At 43.4% G+C, this 27,122-nt stretch overlaps 3 protein-coding genes across 4 annotated transcripts in view; 2 read left to right on the forward strand and 1 right to left on the reverse strand.

The window, feature by feature from the left end:
• LOC138945996 (uncharacterized) overlaps positions 1-11,142 on the forward strand; it is a 57,633-nt gene extending 46,491 nt beyond the window's left edge. For both annotated transcript variants that reach the window (XM_070317533.1, XM_070317534.1), the window contains exons 5-6: positions 3,903-4,076; positions 4,926-11,142. In XM_070317533.1, coding sequence (XP_070173634.1) covers positions 3,903-4,076; positions 4,926-5,091 — 340 coding nt within the window. In that variant the 3' untranslated portion in view covers positions 5,092-11,142. The remainder of the gene's footprint in view (positions 1-3,902; positions 4,077-4,925) is intronic.
• A 1,372-nt stretch (positions 11,143-12,514) lies between these two features.
• Positions 12,515-19,752, reverse strand: LOC138945475 (tyrosyl-DNA phosphodiesterase 2-like). The gene is made up of 4 exons (XM_070316906.1): positions 19,625-19,752; positions 18,980-19,199; positions 15,737-15,907; positions 12,515-15,078 (listed from the first exon to the last, which is right to left on the reverse strand). The coding sequence occupies exons 1-4, from the start codon at positions 19,699-19,701 to the stop codon at positions 14,599-14,601; spliced, it is 948 nt and encodes a 315-aa protein (XP_070173007.1). The 5' UTR covers positions 19,702-19,752; the 3' UTR covers positions 12,515-14,598.
• A 5,663-nt stretch (positions 19,753-25,415) lies between these two features.
• On the forward strand, positions 25,416-27,122 carry LOC138946135 (zinc finger protein 771-like). Its single transcript, XM_070317641.1, has 4 exons — positions 25,416-25,561; positions 26,393-26,729; positions 26,789-26,896; positions 26,989-27,122. Exons 1-3 carry the CDS (start codon positions 25,416-25,418, stop codon positions 26,804-26,806), a joined length of 501 nt encoding a protein of 166 aa, XP_070173742.1. The 3' UTR covers positions 26,807-26,896; positions 26,989-27,122.

Genomic DNA, 27,122 nt, shown 5'->3' on the forward strand with positions numbered 1-27,122 from the left:
CAACTTCTCCGGTGAAGTATGGAGTATCGATCTGGATTTTTACCACTGGTGCCTTCACGCATTTGCTGTCAGCCATGAGCGTCCACTTGAAGTCACCAGTGAACTTCTCTGTTGGCACCAGATCCTCTTTGACAATGACTCCATTGCAGCCCGAATCTCTGAGAACAGTCACTTCCTGCTTCTCAACAAATCCCTTCGACATGGGCATGTTCGACACTGACACAACTGCGCTGGCGACGACAGAGATTGACTTGCCATTGGCGAGTAGAAGCTGGCCATCAGATAGACATTCTTCCACGTCCGATGGTGTAGCCACTTGCTCGGCAGCCCTTGGAAGTATGACGCTGCTCGCACATACTTGTTGGTTCGAGCCACTCGTTTGCCTGTTGTTGTCGTAATATCTCCGTCGATGTTCTTGCGCTTTGTCATTGACATGTCCGTTATTTTTCTTTTGGGGACAGTTGGCGACTCGGTGGGCCATGGCATTGCAATGGAAACACGTTATGTTCTGCCCTTCATTGGATGATGGTGCGGACTCAGTTTGTCCCTTGGCAGGTTGGTTTCCCTGGTTCCCGCTCTTCTGGAAAGGTTTCGATGACTTTGACGTCCCCAGGGTCCTTCCATGAGCAATGAGATAACGCTCAGCAGCATCAGTAATGTCCTTCAAACCCCGCAGTTTTTGCTCTTCCAAGCGGGTCGCCAGGTCCTTCGGGCAGGCATTAAGGAATTGCTCCTTCACGATCAAGTCCCGCAGACTCTCGTATGACTGCTCTTCACCTGATAACTCCACCCACTTCTGCAGGTATGACGACAGGCGCTCCACAAACTGGCTCGGTGTCTCTCCAGACAATGGCTGGCATTCGCGGAAGCGTTGACGGTAGCCCCTTTCAGTGAAGTTGTAGCAACGCAACAGAGCTTCCTTCAGTACATCATAGTCTCTGGCGTCATCGTTTGAGAGTCTAGTGTAGACCTCAAGTGCTGCCCCAGTCAAATGTGCGCTGAGTTGAATCGCCCAGTCGTCGCGCTGCCATCTAGCACTCTCGGCGAACCTCTCGAATCTTGCAAGGTAGCAGTCGATCTGGTCCTTCCCGTCAGCGAATGCTGGAAGTTTCGGTGCCCTGTGTAGCATTTGCTGCTGGTTATCTCTTTGGCGTGGTGCCTCGTGCTCATTTTGAACACGCACCATTTCTGTCTGAAGCTCTAAGCGCTTCATCTCCATTTCTATGTTTAGCTCTAAGCGTTTCAGCTCCATTTGCTTTTCTTCACGCTGTGCTTCTCTTTCTTCACGCTCACGCTGCGCTTGTCTTTCTTCGCGCTCACGCTGCGCTTGTCTTTCTTCACGCTCACGCTGCGCTTGTCTTTCTTTTTCTTCACGCTCACGCTGCGCTTGTCTTTCTTTTTCTTCACGCTCACGCTGCGCTTGTCTTTCTTCACGCTGCGCCAGCAGTCGTGTCTGGGACTCGACGAACTCCGTCAGCTGCTTGCCTTTTAGTCCCAGTTCAATTCCTTTTTCCCAGAACTCAGCCATTCTGGTCTTTTCCGGTGCGTTCGTCTGTATTCTTTCACAGCCCCGAACATAGACGAATGTAGTCTTCTAAAAGAACACAGTCTCTACTGCACCTGCGATGCTTCTCTCGTCGCTGGTCACCTTCGTAGACGCAGGCTGCCACCCTCCTCGTCTAACGTGACGGCGCACTCTGCTCACGATACGTACACGACGTACCTCAGTCGTATTTCGTAGTATTAATGCACTAGCTCCGCGACGAAGTCCGTCTCGTCCAAACGGCAGCTAACCTCTGTAATCCCGATACACTCCGGCGTCGCTCACCGTACCGAGCTGCGGCGATTACCAAACTCTTCACCAGTCACACCGAATCCACGGTTCTGTAGTCTCAATACTGATCCCTCAGGATACACCCGATTGATGGCTACCTCCTGTGACTGTCTTGACACTGGTCCTTGTTGCTGGAAAACCCTTGGCGTTAAACGTAGATCCTTGGCTTGGCCCCCAATTGTTACACGACACTTGAGATTGCCACAAGTTCTCAAACGTCGTATAGTTGTGTTCTTTTATTCTACGTCGCCCGTCTTCGCAGCAGCAGAAAACAACTCGTCAAATTGAGTTCGAGGATTTATTTAGCATTCCATACATACAACTGCACATCGTAGCAGAACTCAAATAGAAGCTTTTTTACATACAAATCGCGCTGGCATATATAGTAAATACTCAATCTATACACAACTTTTTTTAAACATGATGGTGAATTTATTTTACCTGTGTACATCGGTGATGACAAGTTGGTTGTTGTTTGAGGAGTGTATGGATGTATGAGTGTTTCCACACCAGGACAAATACCAATGGCTGTTATGGTATATGGCGGAATAAATTCTTGTTGTTCTTCTAAATCCAGAGGGAGCATGCCCCTGGACCCCCCTATTTTTAAGAGATTTTTTCTTTAAATCAATTCCCATGCCTGTACAGGGTCACATGAAAACTGGGTTTGGTGGGGTAAGTGTGTCATTATTTAGACTGGAAGAGGGGGGGGAGGTGGTGCGGAAGAAGCATGCATGTTCATAGTAAGAATGTTTGGAAGTAGAGTGGACTGAGTCTTTATGCCATGAAGACCCTGTGTGTGGATGGGCGTGCATGCTCACTAGAGAGTGTGTCACTGCATGTTATCGGGAGAGAGAGAGAGTGTGTGTGTGTGTGTGTGTGTGTGTGTGTGTGTGTGTGTGTGTGTGTGTGTGTGTGTGTGTGTGTGCCTATGATCACAAGCTCTTCTCTTCACAGTGGGTGTTGGCTGTCTGACACCTCTGTGCAGAATACCAGAAGTTTGTCTGCTTGGACAATTTATAGATGCAGCATGCCTGACTCTCCTGTTGTCTTGTTTGTCTCCCTGCCGTCCATTTTGAGGATGGGAGAGATTATTGAAGGTCAAAATTCAGAGAGAGAGAGAGAGAGAGTGTGTGTTTGGGAGAGGGAGAATGTATGTGTGTGTGATGGAAGGAGAGACAGAGAGAGAGAGAGTGTGTGTGTGTGTGTGTGTGTGTGTGTGTGTGTGTGTGTGTGTGTGTGTGTGTGTGTGTGTGTGTGTGTGTGTGTGTGTGAGAGTGTGTGTGTGTGTGTGTGTGTGTGTGTGTGTGTGTGTGTGTGTGTGTGTGTGTGTGTGTGTGTGTGTGTGTGTGTGTGTGTGTGGTCAAGAGAGGGACATTGAGTGTGTGTCCACATGTGTTTGAGAGAGGGAGAGAATGTGTGTGTGGAAGAGTGTGTGTGTGTGTGTGTGTGTGTGTGTTTGTGTGTGTGTGAGAGAGAGAGGATGTGTGGGGCGGGGCTTTCTTTGCTCCCAGTCCCAAGGCTAATATGTCATCCTTTCATCCAGGTCTGTTTTTCAAGGATATTTGTCAGCCTGTTTGTGCGTGTGTTTGTTGAGTTGATAGGAAGGGGGAAAACAGAATTTGCTTCAAGCAACACCAGAAAGAAAAGAACCATCATTAAAGTCTGTTATCCTCCTGTGAACTGATGGCACAGAGATTAGACAAAACATGCAAGAAAATCAGTGGTGTCTTTGTGCTGTTGTGGTACACAGTGCCTCATGGACCTGTCCTGCTCTTATGAGGCAAAGGTATCACAAGTGTGTGTGTGTGTGTGTGTGTGTGTGTGTGTGTGTGTGTGTGTGTGTGTGTGTGTGTGTGTGAGAGAGAGAACTACTTTAAAATAACATCATCATCATCATTATATAATAATCATTATGATTATGTTCACTTATGAATCACCCCATTCTCACTATAGACCTAATGATGATTTTCAACAATAAGTATGTACATGAACACATTAACTATGAACGAAATTAGACAAAGTATTGAAGTTCTTTTAAAACAATGTCAAATTTGTCTGATTTCAGGAGCTGGGACGAGGTGCCCCCTGCTCACAGAATACGTCCAGAGGGGGAGGGAATCGTGGCCAAGCAGACCAGCGATCACATGTTTGACATCATGCGCACTGACAACGGCCCGGTGAACCCAGTAAAGGACCAGAAGAAGCCTCAGCCGGCACAGATGCAGGAGTCCACATCACCGTGAGTACAGTCTTGATAGACCTGTCCACTTGGCAATTCCACCTCAGAGATTTACCAATTCATGCCCGAATACAGCGCATGGGTGGGATTCTTCCGGTATATGTCGGAAATCCGGATTCGATTATGGCCTTTTTTTTTCTCTCTTGCCCCTGGACCCCATTGGGGGCCTTCAGCGGCCCCCAGACCTCCCCTTACTTCTTCTTCTTCTTCTGCGTTCGTGGGCTTAAACTCAAACGTGCACTCGTGGTTTGCATGCTTCCTCCGAAAGCGGCGTATGGCTGCCTAAATGGCTGGGTAAAAAACAGTCATACACGTAAAATTCCACTCGTGCAAAACACATGAGTGTACCTGGGAGTTTGAGCCCACGAATGCAGAAGAAGAAGAAGACTCCCTTCTTTTAAAGCCCTGTTTTCTCAGACTTAACCTCTATAAATTTACCCCCGTTTTAATCTTTCTCCTTTTTAAGACCTGACTTTCTTTAATTTGTTGAGGTCTTAAAAGGGGGGTTCCACTGTAAAAGGAAATTGGTCCTAAGAGGACATTTAACTTGGATTGTCAGTAAAGTTGGCATGACAGCATCAGTTTGATACAATAATAGATAAAACGCATCCTCAACATTTTTTTTTCTGGCATCATTTGCAGTTTTTCATGCCGTCGTCAGGGGGAGTTTTAAACTGGAGGTAAATCGACGGACGTTGTGTACAAAAGATCTGAAAAGCCAGGTGTTAGTGGAGATATAGAGTCGTAAATTGGAGTTTTATGTGTTTTCGAATGTGCTCCCTATTTGTGTGTGTGTGTGTGTGTGCTTTAGTTTTTTTTTTATTCTTACATCTGAACTTATTTTGACAGGAGAGGAAATAACCTGCCTCGCACACGCCCAGGGGAGGGGCTGAGGAACTACGAACGCGCCCACAACCAGTCCGAGATGTCGGCCATCTTGAGAGGCGAGGTGGACCGACGGCCGTCCACTCCGGCCAGAAATGTCCGTCACTTGCAGCGGTCGGAGTTGTGGTGAACATTCATACGGTTGTGCCCTGTGTATGGAGTGGAGTTTGGGCGGAGGTGGGATGTCTCTGATTTTTCATCACTCTCACTCTCAGACTCGAATCTGTGTCTCAACTGACTGTTACTGATGCCTGATGGGATGGGATTTGAAAGCAGCAAAATACCTTAGTGTGTCATGGTGGTGATGAAGTCTTGGCTTTTACATGAAGATTTGTTGGATTCCAGTGGAGAAATTTGTATTGAACTGTGTGAACTTTGTGAATAAATCTTATTTTTAACAGGTTCAGGTGTTGATGTAATTTCGTTGTTTTTTGTCATCTTATTGGGTCTGGTTGAAAGTTTATGAAGCTTACAAAAATAGATTTTACAATAATGTTTGATTTTAAATCAAAATAATCTATTTGTAATATTCCTATATCCACCTTATTGTACCAATGAGCAAATGTTCCTTTTAAACACAAGGTGTATGCCAGTTTATGGCAGCTTTATTAGATAACTAGAACTTCATATAATCCAACCTAGTCTTAGCAAAGTGTACGCTGAAAAGTACAGGGTGACACAAAAAAAACAGAGCCCACCAAAAGTTTAATATTTTCTGAAATAATCAGCCGATTCTTTTATTTTTTCAGGTGAGCCAAGCTGAAATGATGTTCTAACAGCCCACCAAGTTTGAGCTTCAAGATGTCATGGACAACGGAGCATAAGACATTTATAGTCGAGGCCTATTTTCGGTCGAATTCTATCCAGACTGGTCAGCCGCAGATGTGGGATCGCTCTTACAGCTGCTGTTATTGCTGCCTTAAGATCAGGGATGGTCTGGGGGTTGTTGCCATATACCCTGTCCTTGAGGTACCCCCACAGATAAAAATCTGGGGGGTTCAAGTCCGGTGAATAGGGGGACCACTCTGGGTCACATCTGCGGCTGACCAGTCTGGATAGAATTCGACCGAAAATAGGCCTCGACTATAAATGTCTTATGCTCCGTTGTCCATGACATCTTGAAGCTCAAACTTGGTGGGCTGTTAGAACATCATTTCAGCTTGGCTCACCTGAAAAAATAAAAGAATCGGCTGATTATTTCAGAAAATATTAAACTTTTGGTGGGATAGATCTGTTTTTTTTGTGTCACCCTGTAGTTTTGAAAAGGACATCATGCAGTATTTAAAATTTGTCAAAATGAATTAAGAATTAGAAACCAATCAGAGGTCACACAATTTGTTTGATGCATTGGTGCATTGCACCACATGAAAAATTGTCCTACTCCTTTGAGGTAAGCCCAAGCACAATTTTGTTTTGTTTTGTTTTGTTTTGTCTGTACATTTGCGTTTTTGTTTATCTCGCTCTTGTGTTAGTCTGTTAGCTTACTTGCTGTCATACCCCCCCCCCCCCCCCCCCCCCTTCCCCATCTCATCCACTATCACTTGCTTGTCTTGATATACCTGGAATCAGGTCACAATGCTTACTTGCTTGAAAATATGAAGAGAGAGGGCAGGTCTAGTAGCTCTGTTGGCAGAACACTGGACTTGCGCTCCTCGGTTCACATTTTGTAATCCAGGTTGAGACAGACATTGGTCAACTTTACTGTGTGACTGATACAGTATCCATGTCCCACCGCCATGGCACGTAAAAGACTTCTGTCATCATGCCAGAATTGCAGGTGGCTGATTACTCAAAAGCAAGCATGCACCTGAGTAACGGGACTCTTGTTGCTATTAGCTTTCCACTGGAAGAAAGCAACCCCAATTTCACATGCACAGAAATAAAACTTAACTGATCCCTTGTATGATATTTTATATGTCGCCACTTAATTGAAGTGATTGGTTGTGGATGTGGTGTGCGATAACCTTATTGTCAACAGCACTTCACCTGCAGTTGTGCATTTTTCTGAACATATGTTCCTTTTAATAATTCATTTTGTTGGCTTTTAGTTTTATAATATTTGTTTCCTTCTTGCATGCATTTTTTGAGGGTGTGCAGGGATGTCGTTAGGCGTCGGACATCGGACATAGACCGATTAAAAGGCTCAAATGTCCGATTCACATAGCCGCATTGCGGTCAGATGTCCTATCGTTTTTCAACTGAGCGCGGTCATGGTCCGATAAGAACTCCATTCCTTTGGACAGCGCGATATTTGATAATTTTCTTTTCGTGATAGTGCTGAAGTTTTTGGTCGTTTTTTTGGTTGTTTGTTTATTTTTTGTGTGTGTCCTGTTTGAAACAAATGTAATCTATATATATATACGACTAGTGTCTGTCTGTCTGTCTGTTCGCGATGCACGGCCAAAGTTCTTGGTGGATCTTTTTCAAATTTGGACACCGTATTCAGCTACACCCCGGACACAACCTCATCGATGAGATATTTCAACACGTGCTCTCAGCGCACAGCGCTGTGCGTGCTGAACCGATTTTGGTTTTTTTTGTCGGGATCCACTACCAGTAACTCTTCCTTATCTTCTCCAGTGTTTTCAGCCGCGATTATCTCCCTTCCTCCGTGTGGCGTCAATCCATATTCCCGTTACTACGTTACTATTTTTAGAAGGTCACTGCACGTTACTATTTTTAGAAGGTCTCCAGTGTTTTGCCCGTTTATCTCCTTTCCTTCGTGCGCCAGCTTTGCCGGCGTACACCTGGCAAAGCCGGGTCCCAGGTGCAGCCTGGTATTCGGCTCTACTTCTTCCCGGCAAAGCCGGTACCCGGCGAAGCGGGTAATCATCTAGTAAAAGAATATATGCACACAATGTTGGTGAATATACTGATATGTGTGTTTGCACATGATGATTTTGTGTTTTGCACACAATTATAATGTCCGATTAAAATGTCTGAAAGCAGTCAAATGTCCTATTGATGCCGAAGAGTTCAGGACATTTGTCCTATAGGTATGAATTTGTGGCAACATCCCTGGGTGTGAAAGTTACAGGATATGTCATGTAGATTCCAAACAGAATAGTTTTACTGTGGCTGAAAAGACAGCCTTCTTGCTGAAGGACAGGGTAGATTTTAAATACATTCACTGGTGCGATTCAATGTTTTTCGATAACAAACACTTCTTGCATTTTGTGTGGTCATATCTGAATCAATGTTTTTATTCCCACTTGTGATGGGACACACCTCTCTTTGGTATACAGACATGTTGCTAGGATTGATTTTGTGCAGCAACAGCTTTAACAGGTTACGCAATTTTGAAATTCCCCCCGCGGGTTAGGGGGAAGAATTTACCCGATGCTCCCCAGCATGTCGTAAGAGGCGACTAACGGATTCTGTTTCTCCTTTTACCCTTGTTAAGTGTTTCTTGTATAGAATATAGTCAATTTTTGTAAAGATTTTAGTCAAGCAGTATGTAAGAAATGTTAAGTCCTTTGTACTGGAAACTTGCATTCTCCCAGTAAGGTAATACATTGTACTACGTTGCAAGCCCCTGGAGCAAATTTTTGATTAGTGCTTTTGTGAACAAGAAACAATTGACAAGTGGCTCTATCCCCTCTCCCCCCTTTCCCCGTCGCGATATAACCTTCGTGGTTGAAAACGACGTTAAACACCAAATAAATAAAGAAAGATGATACACAAAGGGAAGTAAGCGCTCTAAATGCATACGACGTGTAATGGAGCGAGAGTTATCCGGAACCAGTCTCCTGGCACCTGAGAGAATAACAAGCATTGAAATGAACAAGCGACTTTCATCCTCGCTTGAAAGTCCCTTGTTCATTTCAATGCTTGTTATTCTCTCAGGTGCCAGGAGAAAAGGTTCCGTACAACTCTCGCTTACTCTATTACACATGTCGTATGCATTAAGAGCGATTTCTTCCCTTTGGTTATTTGAGATGGTAAAATGTTAAGCACATTCAGGGTTTAGCCTGGGAAAAAAAGGCAATGGGACATTTGTCCCCCTCAGCCAAATTCCGATGGGACATAGCCGAAGGCAAGACGCGCAAACAAGGCCTGTACGCGGGGTTTTTTTTTTCACCAAAGATGCAAAATAATGCCATCTGAGAATTATCCGCTATATCGTGTTATCTATGGAAAGTGTGCATTTGGTGGTGCAGTGGTACGTAATCTCAATGCGCCCTTTGACGCACTGAAGGGAATAGTGATGGGACATTTTCAGATTTGATGCGCCAATGGAGCAGGGCGCACTAGTAAATGAAACCCTGCACATTGTTCAGCCGTTTGACTGATTGATTGCAGTTATTGCGTAACCAGTTAGTTTTTTGGTTTTTTTTCGCAGTCTGAAAGGTTTTACAGTTGTATCTGCATTTCTTGTTAACTGACTGATGGTTGCATTACTTACTGATTCAAAAGTTGAAGTTTTTACACTTTCTTGTTGGTTATTCCATCCTTTACAAGATGGTCACAATTTTAACAGTCTTGCCTTGTAAATGTGTTAAAAGAGAACATGGTTGTTATTTTGGCCTTGCAATTTCATCATAAGTTGTGATTGTATTGATAGTTGTGGATTTACCATGGTTGTTATTCTATGGTGCTCAGCTGAAATGCCAGGTGAAAATGGTTCCATTCTCTTCAACAGGCTAGCACATTGGTAGCCGTGGCATACTACTTAAAAGGACTAAACAGTTAAACTGACAGATTTTGTTGATGAAATTATAATTGTAAGTGTGTTTTACACTAAAACAGAAATACATGTATCAGTTTTTGTCCCACCTTGTTATTGAGGTTTTTTAAAAGATCATGACATGTGTACTCACTTCAAATTTGTTTGCATTTGGTAAGAGTTGTTGACACAAATCAAAATGTGAAGCAGAAGTGATCACTGCCCGAACATTGCCTTGTTGTGTGTGTGTGTGTGTATGAAAGAGAGAGTGTGTGTGTGTGCTTGTGTGTGTTACATGCTTGAAACAGCATTAATTTTGCTTCAGGCGTGTGTACGCTCGTACAATGTTTTGTTGCGTGCACTTTTCATGTCCCTACAAATCTGCGCAAGGATGTATTTTCTATTACTATTTCATCACCGAGTGCTGAATTGTAAGGTATGCATGCCCTCCACCATGCCCCCCCCCCCCCCCCCCCCTTCACATACATGTTCATTTTGTCCATTTTCTTGTCATTTACATTGAAGGGTTTTATGTATTACCAATGGATTTTGACTTATGTCTTGTTGTGCCTGTATAATACATGTTTAAACCTTTCAGTTGTTTTTGTGTGTTTTTTTGTGTGTGATAGGCATCTGTTGCACATCGTCGCGATATAACCTTCATGGTTGAAAACGACGTTAAACACCAAATAAAGAAAGAATCTGTTGCACAGCAGTTCGTGTGTGTAAGTGTGTGAATGTTGATTGCATTGTCATTTCTACATTTTGTTGTCATGTTTGTTACGCATGGGGGGGGAGGGGGGGGGGGGGGGGGCGACATTGCACAAAGTGAGTGATGACAGAAAATGCCCAGATTGTCAAGGTCGAAGCTTTCATTACAGAGTACATTTATTCTTGATCACCATAAGGTTTTGGTGTGTCTGAGTTAGCTTGTCATGGTAATGGTGTACCTGGTGATAAAGAAAAGGCATTTATATGGCAATTCAAAAGAGTTTTCCGTGTCACTCTTTGTTTATGCTTCTCACATATGTTTGCAACTTATGAAACAAATTGATGTTGATAGACTCCACTGTACGTTATAACTGTTCAATTTTATACTTCTCACGTATGTTTGCAACTTATGAAACAAATTGATGTTGATACTGATAGACTCCACTGTACGTTATAACTGTTCAATTTTGTGCTTCTCACGTATGTTTGCAACTTATGAAACAAATTGATGTTGATAGACTCCACTGTACGTTATAACTGTTCAATTTTTGTGAACAGGGCACACCTTTACATTGTATTTGTCACCGTGCCTTGACTTTTTCCCACTAGGAGCGTCGAAGAAATTCAGACAACACGTCCATGTTTGTGCTAAGCAGGATTTGTTTCTTTCTCTCAATTTTCTTCACAGGTTTTTGTGTCCTGTGAACATTTCACAATGTATTTTCATCAAATATTTTATAATGCAGACTTCTGTCAGTCTCGTGTTCCTTTTCTTTTAAAATAAAGTATTTTCTGAATTTGTAAGTTTTCACAACATTGCATGATATTCTTTGCGAGTAAAGAAATAACATTTTAAGTACAACCACACAAGGCTTTTGGAACATTTGAGAAAATTTGCCCGACTGTGTGTGTGTGTGTGTGTGTACACTTACATATGTTTGTCACAAAACTTCACAAACATCAGCATTCGACATGTATGACTGTATCTAATGTTACATAGCTTGACGTCAAAATGAAATCTTGTTGGGTAGCTGAACATCAAAACACAAGTTCCTGTTAAGGAGGCATCTATCTTGGGTTTCTCTCTGGCGAACACAGAAAGGTAACACGTGAGACGAGCAGCTGAATGTCTATTTTATGCTAGCTAAGTGAAGCTTGGGCATAACAGCTTTTACTGTAATTTTAAGGACTTGGACCGAGGAAACCACTTTAGAATCTCTCCTAATAAGCCCAGTGTAATCTTTAGGGCCTGATTGTACTGTATCACGCACAAGAAGATTTTAGGAAATAACTCTGTATGGGTTGTGAAAGAGTGAATACCCTTGCTTTTCACTGACAAACAACTTCACACGTGCTCCTGTCCACATGTTTCTGACACCCATCGCTAGTGATTGGCCCCTCGAATGTTTGTCCGAGTTGTTTGTTTGTTTGTTCGTTCATGGGCTGAAACTCCCACGGCTTTTACGTGTATGACCGTTTTTACCCCGCCATTTAGGCAGCCATACGCCGCTTTCGGAGGAAGCATGCTGGGTATTTTCGTGTTTCTATAACCCACCAAACTCTGACATGGATTACAGGATCTTTTTCGTGCGCACTTGGTCTTGTGCTTGCGTGTACACACGGGGGGTGTTCGGACACCGAGGAGAGTCGGCACACAAAGTTGACTCTGAGAAATAAATCTCTCGCCGAACGTGGGGACGAACTCACGCTGACAGCGGCCAACTGGATCCAGCGCGCTACCGACTGAGCTACATCCCCGCCCTGTTTGTCGGAGTAAAATGCAAGGGTATTCACTCTTTCACAACCCATACAAACCTGACAGTTACTTTCGGTATTTGTCCATTCTATAACCCATGATCAATAACTGAATGCATAGATTGTGTGCTTCAATTTTCAGGGAAAACAGGGACTAAGCACTTTTAAAAGCTTTCTTGTTGCAGAGAATGTCACTTTTACTGCACAGTCTATGCTGAACTCCTAGACTACAAGATTTATCCCCCCTCCAATTAAATAAACAAATAACACACACACATACACACCAAAAAAATGAAACAATACACATAACTAACATGAATTGGTCCAACAGACTTGTGGGTGTTTTTCTTCATCTATAAGGTTCTCATGTTGCATTCTCTCCTTAGATCTGTTGATAATAAATCATCCACAAAACACAAGCTGGCAGTATGAAAATAACAAGAGAATTTCTTGTTATCGTTTATTATTTTCTATTTTCAACAATTGTTCAAAGACAGGTGCACATGTATGTTTGTCATTAGTCAGCAAGCATAAAGTGACTAACACATTCACACTGGTTTTAGGCAGTGAAAGTGCAGGACTGGGAACCCCTGTTTTGCACTTGGAGTATTCTCAAACAAACTTGGTGTTTTGTCCAGAAAAATAAGCATTTGAACAGCCATGATTCAACCATGCTGCAAGTGTTCATCGCACCGTTAGTTTTCCAATACATTTAACACAAATGCTTCTTTCCATGTTTATTGACAAAAATTGTAACCATGTGTCAACACACTGGATCGGCATCGGGACGCACTAATGAAGAAAAGTAGTCTAGGAATTGTTCTCGTCGTATTTTTTTCCCACTGACCGTACTGATCGTATTCTAGACAATCAAGCGTACTGAATACGGCGAAATCGTATGGGTTCCCAGGTCTGATAGTGATACTTAACTTATTTACAAAACCATGGCACTTTAAAGACCAACTCTATAATTATGTACTTGATAATTCAGCTGAATATAAATTTCACTCAAAAGTATCTGACAACTGCGTGCTTTTAAAGAACGCACTGGGACTGGCTACCAACTGCTGCCAGACCCTACTCTGCTTGCATTATGTCATACTGCCAGCAACTCTGAAGCAGAAAAAGAGGAGCAAATGCCCATGCGACTCACCTATGCCATACATAATATGAATCAGAAATAAATTATCTGCTGTCCTGGCTCAACAAACGTTCTAGAAAATAATAACTTCCAACTGATTTACTCAAAATAGACCCGAATGTAACCTTGCAATCTGAATAGGACCAACCGGATTTGGACCATGTCAAGGTCATTACACACAAGAAGCATGTGAAGTTTTAAAAATGTTGAAGAAAAGTGTTTTCATTTTTATGACCTGAACCTGTACCCACTGCGACCTTGAAATTTAATGAGGGTCAACCAGCCTACAGTCATGGCATCAAGCCATAGAAGTGTGTGGAGTGTCAAAGCTCTAGCTTTAAAAAAACAGAAAACAAGTTCTTGAATGCATACTTTGGCACAGTATTCCCAGCTCATTTATACTGTCATGGCACTTTGTCTAAATTAGCTTTTACATGGCTTCTTTTTTGAATTGCAAACCACAAAGCCCCCACCCCGCCCCTTCTCTGATACTAGCAAGCCCCCTTTAAAGACATAACAAACTGAGAACATTGGATCTCAAAGGAGAGGAACTTTTGAACAGAAGGTACATTTATAGACTGTGAAAAAATAAGGTCTTGAAAGGAAGGACGTCTTAAAACAGGGAGCCACTACACGGGGGCTCCATAAGGAGCCACTACACGGGGGCTCCATAAGGAGCCACTACACGGGGGCTCCATAAGGAGCCACTACACGGGGGCTCCATAAGGAGCCACTACACGGGGGCTCCATAAGGAGCCACTACACGGGGGCTCCATAAGGAGCCACTACGCGGGGGCTCCATAAGGAGCCACTACACGGGGGCTCCATAAGGAGCCACTACACGGGGGCTCCATAAGGAGCCACTACACGGGGGCTCCATAAGGAGCCACTACACGGGGGCTCCATAAGGAGCCACTACACGGGGGCTCCATAAGGAGCCACTACACGGGGGCTCCATAAGGAGCCACTACGCGGGGGCTCCATAAGGAGCCACTACGCGGGGGCTCCATAAATTGTACAAAACACATTCTGCCAATAAGACAAAAATGACACTTGAAGACAGAGGACTACAACAAAATGTACAACTCTACAACAGGCCTAAAAGGCAGACAGAACAGGGAGAGCGCTCTTGTCTTCACTTTGTGTCAAAAATTCTACCTTCAAGCCAAGCATGGCCTACCATACTACCCACGCCTCATCAAACAATACATGTAACAACAGTAAAAACAACACAGAGTCAAATTTCCAACCATCACTCAAAGGAATCTACTGCTTTGTGTTAACGTCTCCACTGCTTTGTGCTTGCAACACTGAAGGTTATCTCAAGGTCACTTTACTGCCTGAGGTCACACTAACTAGCTGCATCAGTCCTTGGGTCTTTTGGCTGGGGGTGGGCCCTCGCTGGGCTGAGCCTCAGGGTTCCCCGACTTTTTGCCAGAGGATGCTGGAGCGTCTGAAGACTTTGAATTCTCAGGCCTTAATGATGATGACTTAGCTTGCGACTCTTCAGCCTCTTTCGCAGACAGAGCTCCAAAGGGCCTTGAATCTCCCGATCCTGACAGAATGTCAAAGTGAGCCAAGATTCCCCAGTGGTCGCTAGGGAAACGGTTCACGTCGGGTACCCTCTGAAGCCCGACCAGCTCAAAGTAGACGGGCTTGAGCTTGGCTGGTGGTGAGCACTGTCGCAGGTAGAGGCGGTCGAAGCGCAGCCTGGTCCGCCATTTGCCGTCGGTGGCCAGGTTGTCGTTGCGGTAGGTGTCCCAGGTGTAGCGCGCCTCCTTGCGGCTGCCGGTCTCCTCCCACACGTCAACGATGCCCTCAGGCAGCCCCCCTATGCTCTCCAGCTGAAATAGCAAGAAATAATAATTATAATAATAAGGATATTTGTATGGCGCAAATCCTAAAACAGTTCTAAGCGCCTTACAATCAATCTTCGATATAATAATCTTCATTACAGCAACAATACACATTTAAAGAATCTTCAAATAAATAAAAACCCAATCACGTACACAATGCACATTCAAATAAATCGATAGTTATCAACTACAATCACAAATCAGACATAATAGTTTTAAATACAGTCATAATACTTGTCGATAATCACCACCCAAAGGACCAACAAAAAACGGTTGTTATAAAAAGGTGGTTGCTATAGAAAGGTGAATTATTCAACAACGGAAACTTGTTGGGTATCCTTTGGGGGCTTCGTAATCCGCAGGTGATCATCGTCAAGAGGTGGTCGTCAGAGCAGGTTTAACTGTATCATTAACAATCTACTTCTGTGACATAGGGAGTAACTCCGTCAATTTCAAACTTGAAAAAAATCGTAGTCAAAGAACCACTGCTAGTTTCCAAATTCATTTACACTCAAATCTTGCAGGCAGCTGGTAAAAATTGAAACATATATGTGTCATAGCTAGCATTGTGTATAGCAGACGTTACAGAGATCTGCATATGGGTTCTCAAAACTTGACTAAATGGTATCAGGATCAGTTCAAAAACCTCTTTGTCTCGCAGATTGAGATCCCCTCCAAAGAGCACAGTGCGTTCAGTGGACGCGTCCTTCATGCGGTTGAGCCCGATCCCCAGCTGTCGTTTACGCTCCCCTGCGTGTGACTTGGTGCTCTCCAGGTGTGATGTCATCAGCGTCATGGGAACACCCTTCACCGAGCTCTGCACATTATGCAATACAGTGGAGCCTCCCTGTTAAGACCTTCCTTATTACCCCTTCCTCTCAGTTAGGACTTTCAATTTCATGACCCATCCTTTTTACTCTCTTTACATCCTCTGTACTACGACTACCTCCTTAACCCGACATACGACTGACAAATCATGGTCAAATGCGACTTTGTTATTCCCAAGAAGAAGTTCAAACCTTGATATTGTTTTGGAAATTGAGCACAGTTGACGAGCACATCGCAACTGCGATGTCGTCTGCTCAAATAGGCTCCATGTCAGGTCATTACTTTATTTTGAATAGATAAAGGTCATTCGCCAGATGTCTGCTTCATTTTGCAAAGAACTGTGCAGGAACTCCTACCTTTTAAACACGTGTGATAGGGTGGAGTGGAAGGGGGAGATAGGCCAGGAAGCATAAATGAGACGCCAAGACAGAGGTTGCGATAACGTGACTTTTAAGATTCTCCTCAGTGAGCACACTTGAAGGAACACAAAACCTGCTGCTGACGATAGTCGCGAAACACAAGAGCACAGGTTTCGGAATTCTGTTACAACCACAAGTCGACCGACACAATCGCTACAAATTTGGTCAGCACTTCGACCGTTCACATCAACCGACACAATCGGAGCAACACACAGCTCGCTATCCCAAATCGCGTTCTCTCCTCTAGTCTAACTGGTCAGTCTTTTAAAGGCTGGCCACTTCCGATTCCCAATAGCCAATAGGAAGGCTACCCTGTGTTAGCCAACGGGGGGCGTTCTACTTAAAATGCCTGCCCAATGAAAGGGATCGTTACCGAGGCAGAAATCGTTACAGAGGTGTTACACACCGGAAATATTACAAGTAGTTACACTAGCTAAAGGGGTGAAGAGGGCCCTGTCTGCCGTGCACACCGGATAAGGCTCATTAGATTACAACCAGTTACAAAGAAGGGGGGAAGGGGTAAGAGACTAAAACCTCCAAGCTACCTGGCATCTTCTATGATGTTTCCTGTCAAAAGAAATGACACCCACTTGACAAAACGCCGTCCAACGATACCGAGACAGTCTGGCGGCACATTACATAACGACCACCTAAATCTGGGATAAGAGGTTAGAAAGGAATCCGGTCAAGAGTCTTCCCTACGATAGTAAACACACAATAATCCTTGCGGGAGACACAACTTGGGTCAGGGGAAGATAATAGACAGGGGAGGCAACTGGGTCGGGCAGGAGATAATTACACAAAAAGACTGGATACGCCACTTGACTACACACGCAAAGTTACAGAAACGTTATGAAAGCAATCCGATCATCGAACCAAAACCGAAAGTTGTGGTGGCATCATGTCATTTTGCGATGTACGTATGCAAAGCATGTGTATATTCGGTCTAGCTAACAATGGCGGCCGACGAACATGGGTTTTGAAATCTGGAACTGTTCTTGGTTTTCCTTGATCCGTGACCGAATGACGCGATATACAACCACGCGTTCGTTTGAATCAATAAATTCTTCTCAGAATCCCGTCAGTGAAGTTTGAAGGTGAGTAGTGGAGTACGTGTCCTAAATTACTAAACTCTGTGGACAGTCCGTAGTGCAGTTGTCCCCAAGTTGAATGAGTGAGTCAAGTTTCATCGTGAAAACTGACGCTTTTGGCTACAATTTTACATCAGTTTCAACACACTGCCGCGGTTCTTATTCGTTTTGTTCCTTGCGTTTGGGACACTTTTCTTTTTTTTCAACCAAATCGTTGCTGGGTATCGTATGACTATGATTAGTAGCTGGTATCGACATCGATGTGCATGTTTTGGGACCCGTTCGACCTCAGTTTGTTTATTTCAAACCTTAACCCACGAGTAGTTACGGGGCTTGATTAAACAAGCAAGAAAAGTGTGTGTGTAATTAATTGAATTAGAAAACAGGTTACCATAATCGTTTAAGGAAAGAATAACATTACTTTGTGGGCAGAATCAATCAAAACGCCAATGTCATTCCGGATCATTGACGGACCCGGACATACCAAAACCATCCTCCATAATACGACCCCTCCATAATACGAACGAAATTCGGTGACATTTTCAAAGTCGTTATAGAGAGGTACCACTGTACATAATAGTTTTAATGGAAAATGTCACCATTTTGTACAGTGGAACCCCCCTATTAAGACCTCTCAAAATCTGACGAAATCAGGTCTTAAAAAGGTGGGAGTCTAAAAATCGGGGTAAATTTACAGAGGTTATAAACAAAAAATCTGAGAAAATATGGTCTTAAAATAGAGGGAGTCTTAAATTGGGTGGTCTTAAAAGGGGGTGCCACTGTAACAGCCCTGTCACCATTTCATTTACTTGTCAAATAAAAGAATGGAAGAGTTATCTTTCGAATCTTTTCATGAATGAATGAAAGCTTTTATTTATACAATCAATTGATCTCACGGTTAAAAAAATACAAGTATGGAGTTAAAGACCGAATAACATTTGTCTACTTCGGCTATGTCCTTTCAGAGCGCCATTTTTGTAAAGTGTCAGTTGGGCGGGGATGTAGCTCAGTCGGTAGCGCGCTGGATTTGTATCCAGTTGGCCGCTGTCAGCGTGAGTTCGTCCCCACGTTCGGCGAGAGATTTATTTCTCAGAGTCAACTTTGTGTGCAGACTCTCCTCGGTGTCCGAACACCCCCGTGTGTACACGCAAGCACAAGACCAAGTGCGCACGAAAAAGATCCTGTAATCCATGTCAGAGTTCGTTGGGTTATAAAAACACAAAAATACCCAGCATGCTTCCTCCGAAAGCGGCGTATGGCTGCCTAAATGGCGGGGTAAAAAACGGTCATACACGTAAAATTCCACTCGTGCAAAAAACACGAGTGTACGTGGGAGTTTCAACCAACGTACGCAGAAGAAGAGCGCCATTTTTGTAAAGTGTCACATACCAGAAGAACCATTGGCGAAGACTGTACCACAAAGGATTCCCGACTGTTTGAGAAATAGATGCTGCTTAAAAAAAATTATATGCCGAGCTTCAAGCGGCATAAATCTGCCGAACGGTCATGTAGCAGTGACAGTTATTTCCTACCATCGTCAATTCTACTCACATTGACGACCAGCAGGTTGCGCCCCATGGTACTGGAGAAGTAGGGAACAGTCTCAAAGTCGTCCAGATGCGTGTGTTGCTTGTGTAGCAGAATGGCTGTGTAGTATCCCTCCTTGCTGCTAGTGCCGCCGCTGATTATCTTGTAGTCTGTCAGACTCTCACGCAACACGCTCTCACTGTCTGCAACCACCTCTTGCAGCAAGGCCACCTCCACTTTCTCTCTGAAAAGAGACAGAAGTATTGTGTCAGAGAGTATATTATCCCAACCCACACTTTGCATTTTCTCCAAAAGGTGACAGAAAGAATGCACAAGTATTGTGTCAGAGAGTATATTATACCTACCCATTTTCTCCGAAAGGAGACAGACAAACGCACGTGCATCGTCTCAGACTGTACATTATCCCCACCCCACCAAACACTTTACATTTTCTCAGAAAGAAAAGGAGACTGAAGAAAATGCATGATTTCCTAATCCAATTTATCTCTGAAACTTGAAAAAAATACGCACACTATCTCAGATATTACATTACCCCCACTTCTCCGAGAGAAGACAGAAAAAGGACAGTATCTACCAAAAACATTTCCACTTTTTCTCTAAAAGCAAACACACACAAAAGCACTTATCACAGGATAAAATTTAACTCACGCTTTGATAGTGTTGATTACAGCTCTAGTGCGTTGTTTCAGGTTTGCAGTGTCAAGGCCATCGATGTTCCAGGACATGACGCGAACACGATGAGGCTGGACATCGGGTACATGACATAAGCTCGAACGACAAAAGCTCGAACGACAAAATCTCGAACGACAAATGCTCGAATGAACAAATGCTCGACGCGACAAAAGCTCGACGCGACATATGCTCGAACGACAAATGCTCGAATGGACAAATGCTCGACGCGACAAAAGCTCGACGCGACATATGCTCGAACAACAAATGCTCGAATGGACAAATGCTCGACGCGACAAAAGCTTGACGCGACATATGCTCGAACGACAGATGCTCGAATGGACAAATGCTCCACGCGACAAAAGCTCGACGCGACATATGCGTCAACGACAGAAGCTCGACCGGACTGTAGAATGATGCTGTCAAAACTACTTTGATAACGTCAGATCTGAAACTGTCACGGTGATGTTGTTCTAGTTTTTTTGTTTGATATCACGTGGTTGTGGTTGTGGTTATGGTTGTTGTTGTTGTTGTTGTTTTGTTGTTGTTGTTGTTGTTGTTGTTGACAAATCTAAACCCCGACACGATCTTCCCCTAATTTTTTCTCTTCGTTCTCTCTCTCTCTCTCTCTCTCTCTCTCTCTCTCTCTCTCTCTCTCTCTCTCTCTCTCTCTCTCTCTCTCTCTCTCTCTCTCTCTCTCTCTCTCTCTCTCTCTCTGTCTTTTGTTTTTAAAATAACACAGACAGGCAAAATAACACCGAGAACGACATTCGAGCTTTTATCGCGTCGAGCTTTTGTCGCGTCGAGCATTTGTCCATTCGAGCATTTGTCGTTCGAGCATATGTCGCGTCGAGCTTTTGTCGCGTCGAGCATTTGTCCATTCGAGCATTTGTCGTTCGAGCAAATGTCGCGTCGAGCTTTTGTTGCGTCGAGCATTTGTCCATTCGAGCATTTGTCGTTCGAGCATATGTCGCGTCGAGCTGTTGTCGCGTCGAGCATTTGTCCATTCGAGCATTTCGAGATTTTGTCGTTCGAGCTTTTGTCGTTCGAGCTTATGTCGGACACCGTGGACATCAGGTACCTTGGTTTCGCTGCCCTCCCCTGATCCCCTGGAACATACATACAGACTACATAGTTTGTTAATTAATTGTTCTCTTCAAAGAGCTTGCTGGTACTACAACTAGTGACATTTTGCTGCCCTCCGCTGAAACATACATACAGACTATGTACATAGTTAGTTAACTAATTCTTCTCTTGAAAGAGCTTGCTGGTACTACAACTAGTGACATTTTGTGCCCTCCGCTGGAACATACGGACTATGTACATAGTTAGTTAACTAATTGTTCTCTTGAAAGAGCTTGCTGGTAGTACAACTAGTGAAATGTTGTGCCCTCCGCTGGAACATACAGACTATGTACATAGTTCATTATATTGTACTCTTGAAAGAGCTTGCTGGTACTACAACTAGTGACATTTTGTGCCCTCCGCTGGAACATACAGACTATGTACATAGTTAGTTCATTAATTGTTCTCTTGAAAGAGCTTGCTGGTAGTACAACTAGTGAAATGTTGTGCCCTCCGCTGGAACATACAGACTATGTACATAGTTCATTAATTGTACTCTTGAAAGAGCTTGCTGGTACATGTACTACAACTAGTGTCATTTTGTGCCCTCCGCTGGAACATACAGACTATGTACATAGTTCATTAATTGTACTCTTGAAAGAGCTTGCTGGTACATGTACTACAACTAGTGACATTTTGCTGCCCTTCCCTGATCCCCTTCAACATACATACAGACAAAAACTTATGTACATAGTTAGTTTTAAATGAATTGTTCTCTTGAAAGAGCTTGCTGGTAGTACAACTAGCGAAACTTTGGGTCTTTCTGCAGCGACACAATTTCTAAGAAACCACTGTCCCCCCAAACATGAGGCTGCCTTTGTCATGAAATGGTAAGTAATGGTAAATAAAATAATAAACTTATTATATAGCTATTCTGATGGACACTTGGGGGAATTCGGGGGCTGTGATTGGATGGTCTCATTACTCAACATCATCATCAAAGCATAATGCTACGGAAGTCGGCCATTTTTGCCAATAACCAAAAGCATATTGGCAATAACAAAGATGCATGGTTCCGGTTTACCCATCTGTACCACACGATGTTAACAATCGACAACAGCATACACTGACAACTTGAAATTTTTCTCGTGAATGTTTTTCAGCTTTACAAATGTCGATAGCATACCCTTTTCTGCTAACTTCCCGATGAAACAAGACTAAACCAATTATTTCGCTTCATGACGAGACAAGTATGAATGCCATTCACCCAAACTTCGCTGCCGTCTGCTCGCGTTGTACGGATTAGCTGTTCTATTCTCCTCCCCTTGTTGCATCCTAGTTCTTCAATTGTTTCTAGTTTTCCGTTGATGTTGTGTTTTGGTCTTCTTCATAAGTAGTCTTGTTCAAAATTTAAAAAAAAACGAGTCAAACTTCTTTTTGTTGTATACGAATGAACTAATAAAAAGCTGTTTAACAGCTGTGTTGTCAAATCGAGGTTTTTTTCCAGAGTGAGTGTGGCGCCTGCGCAAAACTAATGCGCATAAGAAACGGCGTCTGCTATCAAAACCTGAGATCAACGCATCGACGCAAAAACTGTCATTTTGTAAGTTTGGAACAACAAATCAAGGTCAGAACAGCTATATAATCGCTATTGTATTTTTAGCGTAGCAATAGGGTCCGATATTTAGACTCGAACAAGTATAATGCGACTCGTCTTCGACTCGTCGGCATTATACTTGTCTCGTCTAAATATCGGACCCTATTGCTACGCTGAAAACACAATAGCTGTTAATAAAGGGACATAATTCCTCTTTGTTGAGCCTTATTTAACAGTTTGAATACCGCTTGCACTTTTTACTCACTCAGTGTGTGTGTGTGTGTGTGTGTGTGTGTGTGTGTGTGTGTGTGTGTGTGTGTGTGTGCGCGTGCATGCGCGTGAATGTGATGGGGAAGGAGGGCCCCTCCTGTAACCAGTAACCTGCAATGTACGGATATAATTATTTACTCTGACCCAAGGGTGTCCGTTCATGAGAGGGACTGCTGTACTATAAAGGATAACTTACATCGACTGAGCGGCTGCAAGGGAGTCTTCAGCTGCATTCAAGGTCGGGTACTCCTGCATACTCTCCCCATAGCCTGGGTTCTGTGCAAAGAAGGCGTCCAGAGCTCTCTGCACAAACAGCAACATTTGTTTCACCAAGGATGACCAAATCTCAAAATGTTAACTCGCCAGCAAGGCGAGTAACTGAGAGAAAGTCACTAGCCCGCCAGAAGTTCCTGCATCTGCAGTGTTTATATGGCTTTAACACTCGATAGAAAACACAAAAGTTTTGCATTTGACTAGAATTTTCACTGGCCAGCCAGTTGGTTTCTGCTAGCCCGGCGGATTTTTCACCCGCCCCTGGCGATCGGGCGGACAATTTGGCCATCTCTGTTTACATAACCTTTTCGGGGGGTTCGTGATGGTAAGGGTGTGCTGAAGATTTATATGCTTGCATTTTTTCTTCAGAATCCATTGGCTACCCAAAGTCGCCCATTCTGAGTCTGAAATACATAAAAGGCATCAGCTTCCATGAATACCTCTACCCTCTCCGGCTCTGGACTTGAACAGTGGTTGCGGCCTGTGAGGGCCTGAACGCAGTTTCAATAGTGATGCACAAAAACACAAACCAAACAGGTGACAATGTGTGAAGATAAAATAGTATAGTCGATGACACAATCTGACCGAGTAATCGTTTGATGGTAGATTTTGCAAGGGAGCGCCCAGTCTACTCTTGAGGCTGTTGACTGTGACCCGATAGCTAAAACAAGTTTTGTTTTTGTTAATCCATGTACTTATTTATGTCACCCATTTCCTCCTGTACTCTAACTTAGAGTAACATGTTTTTCTCGCCTTTCTGGGTATTGTTTGTCTTGGTATTAAGGATGCGATCAGTTTGGTAGCTCAACTGCGGCTGCACATGTTAAATGTTGCTGCACAGTTTTCTGAAAAAGGCTGCCACGCAGAGTGCCCATACTCACTAACTCTAAAATGGGGCGCACCAGACTTTTTTTTATTGTATGTATGCTAGGTAGAACGTCAGCCGGGCATCTACCAAAATAAACTCCAAACTGAATGCTTCCCTGCAAATTTCAAGATGTACAATTATCTTGAGGGAAAAAAGCATGTCAAGATCTTGATGTACACAACAGATTTGTGATGAAATTGGATAGATTTGACCCCAAAATTCAATTTAATCTTAAACACATCGAGTGGTTTACTGGTCCCTTGAATGAAAAAAAGACAAATTTTGCAGTGAAGAAAATGTTGATATACCATTTTTCATCACCAATAAGACTCCATGGGTGGAATACGACGGATCCAAAGTTTGATCAGCAGCACTTAGGACAGGAATGGGGGGGGGGGGGGGGGGGGGGGGAGTAGTAAGTATGGAGTTTATGTGAGATAAACAAGGCCGGTGTCACGGCGTGAGTTTACACTGTCCTGAGTTTACGCAGTGGCCCCAATGCGCGTGCGTCGAAATATGCGTCACTTCCTGACCAAATTCACGACGCCCACAGCGTCGTGAGTTTATGATGATGTGAATTTACCAAAGCATTTTTGAGGTTGCCACGGTGACCGTCTTTGTTTCGCCGATCGCGTTCGCCACTGTATCAAAGAACTTTTTCAGTGGGAAATCGATGGGTTTGTGTTTGTCAGTGGTCTGCGAGTGTTGGAAGAAAAGGTGTAGATTTTTTTCTCAACAAATTTAGATTAGATTTGAATTTTAATCGATGGTTTTGTGTTTGTTACCTTCGGACTATTTATAATTATATGCTCCCTCGTAGAGATTGTTTTAGTCACCTTTTTCATGTTTGTGTTTAAAAAAAACCACACATAAAGCTGGATATGTTCGGAATCAGAAATGCTTCCTCTAGTTGCCAAAATCAAAATGCGCCCCAGTGTGGTGGGTGTTTTAGGGTGGGGTTCTGTTCTGTTTTCTTCTGTTCTGTATTTTTGTTTGTATTTTGTCAGTTTCTGCCTCGGTGCGTGTGATTTCGGAGAAAATGTTTCAAAGAAAGCATCTGATCAGCAAACTGTTCCATCGTGCGGGTTATGATCACTAAAAACGTGATTGACACCAAAGAAACTACGTACAGTGTTTGTTGACACCTTCCTTACTCAAAGTGAAAACAACCGGCTTCGAGTTCGGCAAAATCACGATGGCGGAAGTGACGCATATTTCGACGCACGCGCATTGGGGCCACTGCGTAAACTCAGGACAGTGTAAACTCACTCCGTGACACCGGAACCAATAAGCCACGCTGCTGAAACAAGAACGACTTTCAAGTACTGAGTGTATAAAGACTGGTAATCTGAAACATGTTAACACGTGCAAGAGAGCAAAAGCATGCATGTACGGAGTGTGGCGTTAGGTTCACACTGTCTGATAATTTGAAGAAACACATGTTGACACATGTACAGGACAGAAACAGTATGCATACATGTTCAGAATGTCATGCTAGGTTCACACTGTCTGGTGATTTGAATCGACACATGTTAACGCATACAGGAGTGAAAAAGTATGCATGTACAGATTGTGGAGCTAGGTTCACACAGTCTAGTACTTTAAAGCGACACATGTTAACGCATTCTGGAGTGAAAAGGTATTCATGCACAGAATGTGATGATAGGTTCACACAGTCTAGTACTTTGAAGCAACACATGTTAACGCACTCAGGAGGGAAAAGGTATTCATGTAGGGAGTGTGATGCTAGGTTCACACAGTCTGATAATTTGAGGCAACACATGTTGACACATACAGGACAGAAAATGTATGCATGTAGAGAATGTGATGCTAGGTTCACTAAGTTTGATACTTTGAAGCAACACATGTTAACGCATTCTGGAGTTAAAAGGTATTTATGTAGGGAGTGTAATGCTAGGTTCACACAGTCTGGTACTTTGAAGCGACACCTGTTAATTCACACTGGAGTGAAAAAGTATTCATGCACAGAATGTGATGATAGGTTCACACAGTCTAGTACTTTGAAGCAACACATGTTAATTCACACTGGAGTGAAAAAGTATTCATGCACAGAATGTGATGCTAGGTTCACACAGTCTGGTACTTTGAAGAAACACCTGTTAATTCACACTGGAGTGAAAAAGTATTCATGCACAGAATGTCATGCTAGGTTCACACAGTCTAGTACTTTGAAGCAACACATGTTAATTCACACTGGAGTGAAAAAGTATTCATGTGGGGAGTGTGATGCTAGGTTCACACATTCTGGTTCTTTGAAGCGACACATGTTAACGCATTCTGGAGTGAAAAAGTATTCATGCACAGAATGTGATGCTAGGTTCACACGGTCTGGTACTTTGAAGACACACATGTTAACTCACACTGGAGTGAAAAAGTATTCATGTACAGAATGTCATGCTAGGTTCACACAGTTTGGTACTTTAAAGCGACACATGTTAACGCATTCTGGAGTGAAAAAGTATTCATGCACAGAATGTGATGCTAGGTTCAAACTGTCTGGTAATTTGAAGCAACACATGTTAACGCACTCAGGAGTGAAAAGGTATTCATGTAGGGAGTGTAATGCTAGGTTCACACAGTCTGGTACTTTGAAGAAACACCTGTTAATTCACACTGGAGTGAAAAAGTATTCATGTACAGAATGTCATGCTAGGTTCACACAGTTTGGTACTTTAAAGCGACACATGTTAACGCATTCTGGAGTGAAAAAGTATTCATGTAGGGAGTGTGATGCTAGGTTCACACTGGATGACAGTTTGAAGCAACACCTGTTAATTCACACTGGAGAGAAAAAGTATTCATGCACAGAATGTGATGCTAGGTTCACACAGTCTAGTACTTTAAAGCGACACATGTTAACGCATTCTGGAGTGAAAAGGTATTCATGCACAGAATGTGATGATAGGTTCACACAGTCTAGTACTTTGAAGCAACACATGTTAATTCACACTGGAGTGAAAAAGTATTCATGCACAGAATGTGATGCTAGGTTCACACAGTCTGGTGATTTGAAGAGACACCTGTTAATTCACACTGGAGAGAAAAAGTATTCATGCACAGAATGTGATGCTAGGTTTACACAGTCTGGTCATTTGAAGCAACACATGTTAACGCACTCAGGAGTGAAAAGGTATTCATGTGGGGAGTGTGATGCTAGGTTCACACAGTCTGGTCATTTGAAGCGACACATGTTAACGCAATCAGGAGTGAAAGGGTAGGCCTATTCATTGCGGGAGTGTGATGCTATAGGTTTACACAGTCTGGTCATTTGAAGCGACACATGTTAACGCATTCAGGAGTGAAAAGGTATTCATGTAGGGAGTGTGATGCTAGGTTCACACTGGATAGCAATTTGAAGCAACACCTGTTAATTCACACTGGAG

The sequence above is a fragment of the Littorina saxatilis genome, linkage group LG13 (genome assembly GCF_037325665.1).
Source record: "Littorina saxatilis isolate snail1 linkage group LG13, US_GU_Lsax_2.0, whole genome shotgun sequence".
NCBI lineage: Eukaryota > Metazoa > Mollusca > Gastropoda > Littorinimorpha > Littorinidae > Littorina > Littorina saxatilis.

What these genes read in the sequence shown, in the direction of transcription:
- LOC138945475 (XM_070316906.1), bottom strand. Translation starts at nt 19,701, where the DNA reads ATGTCCTGGAACATCGATGGCCTTGACACTGCAAACCTGAAACAACGC. An exon ending in GTAATCAACACTATCAAAGC is followed by an intron (nt 19,200 to 19,624) that starts GTGAGTTAAATT and finishes GTCTCTTTTCAG; the next exon opens with AGAGAAAGTGGAGGTGGCCT. An exon ending in GCAACCTGCTGGTCGTCAAT is followed by an intron (nt 15,908 to 18,979) that starts GTGAGTAGAATT and finishes CATAATGTGCAG; the next exon opens with AGCTCGGTGAAGGGTGTTCC.
- LOC138946135 (XM_070317641.1), top strand. Translation starts at nt 25,416, where the DNA reads ATGTTAACGCACTCAGGAGGGAAAAGGTATTCATGTAGGGAGTGTGAT. An exon ending in TGTGATGCTAGGTTCACTAA is followed by an intron (nt 25,562 to 26,392) that starts GTTTGATACTTT and finishes ATGTCATGCTAG; the next exon opens with GTTCACACAGTTTGGTACTT.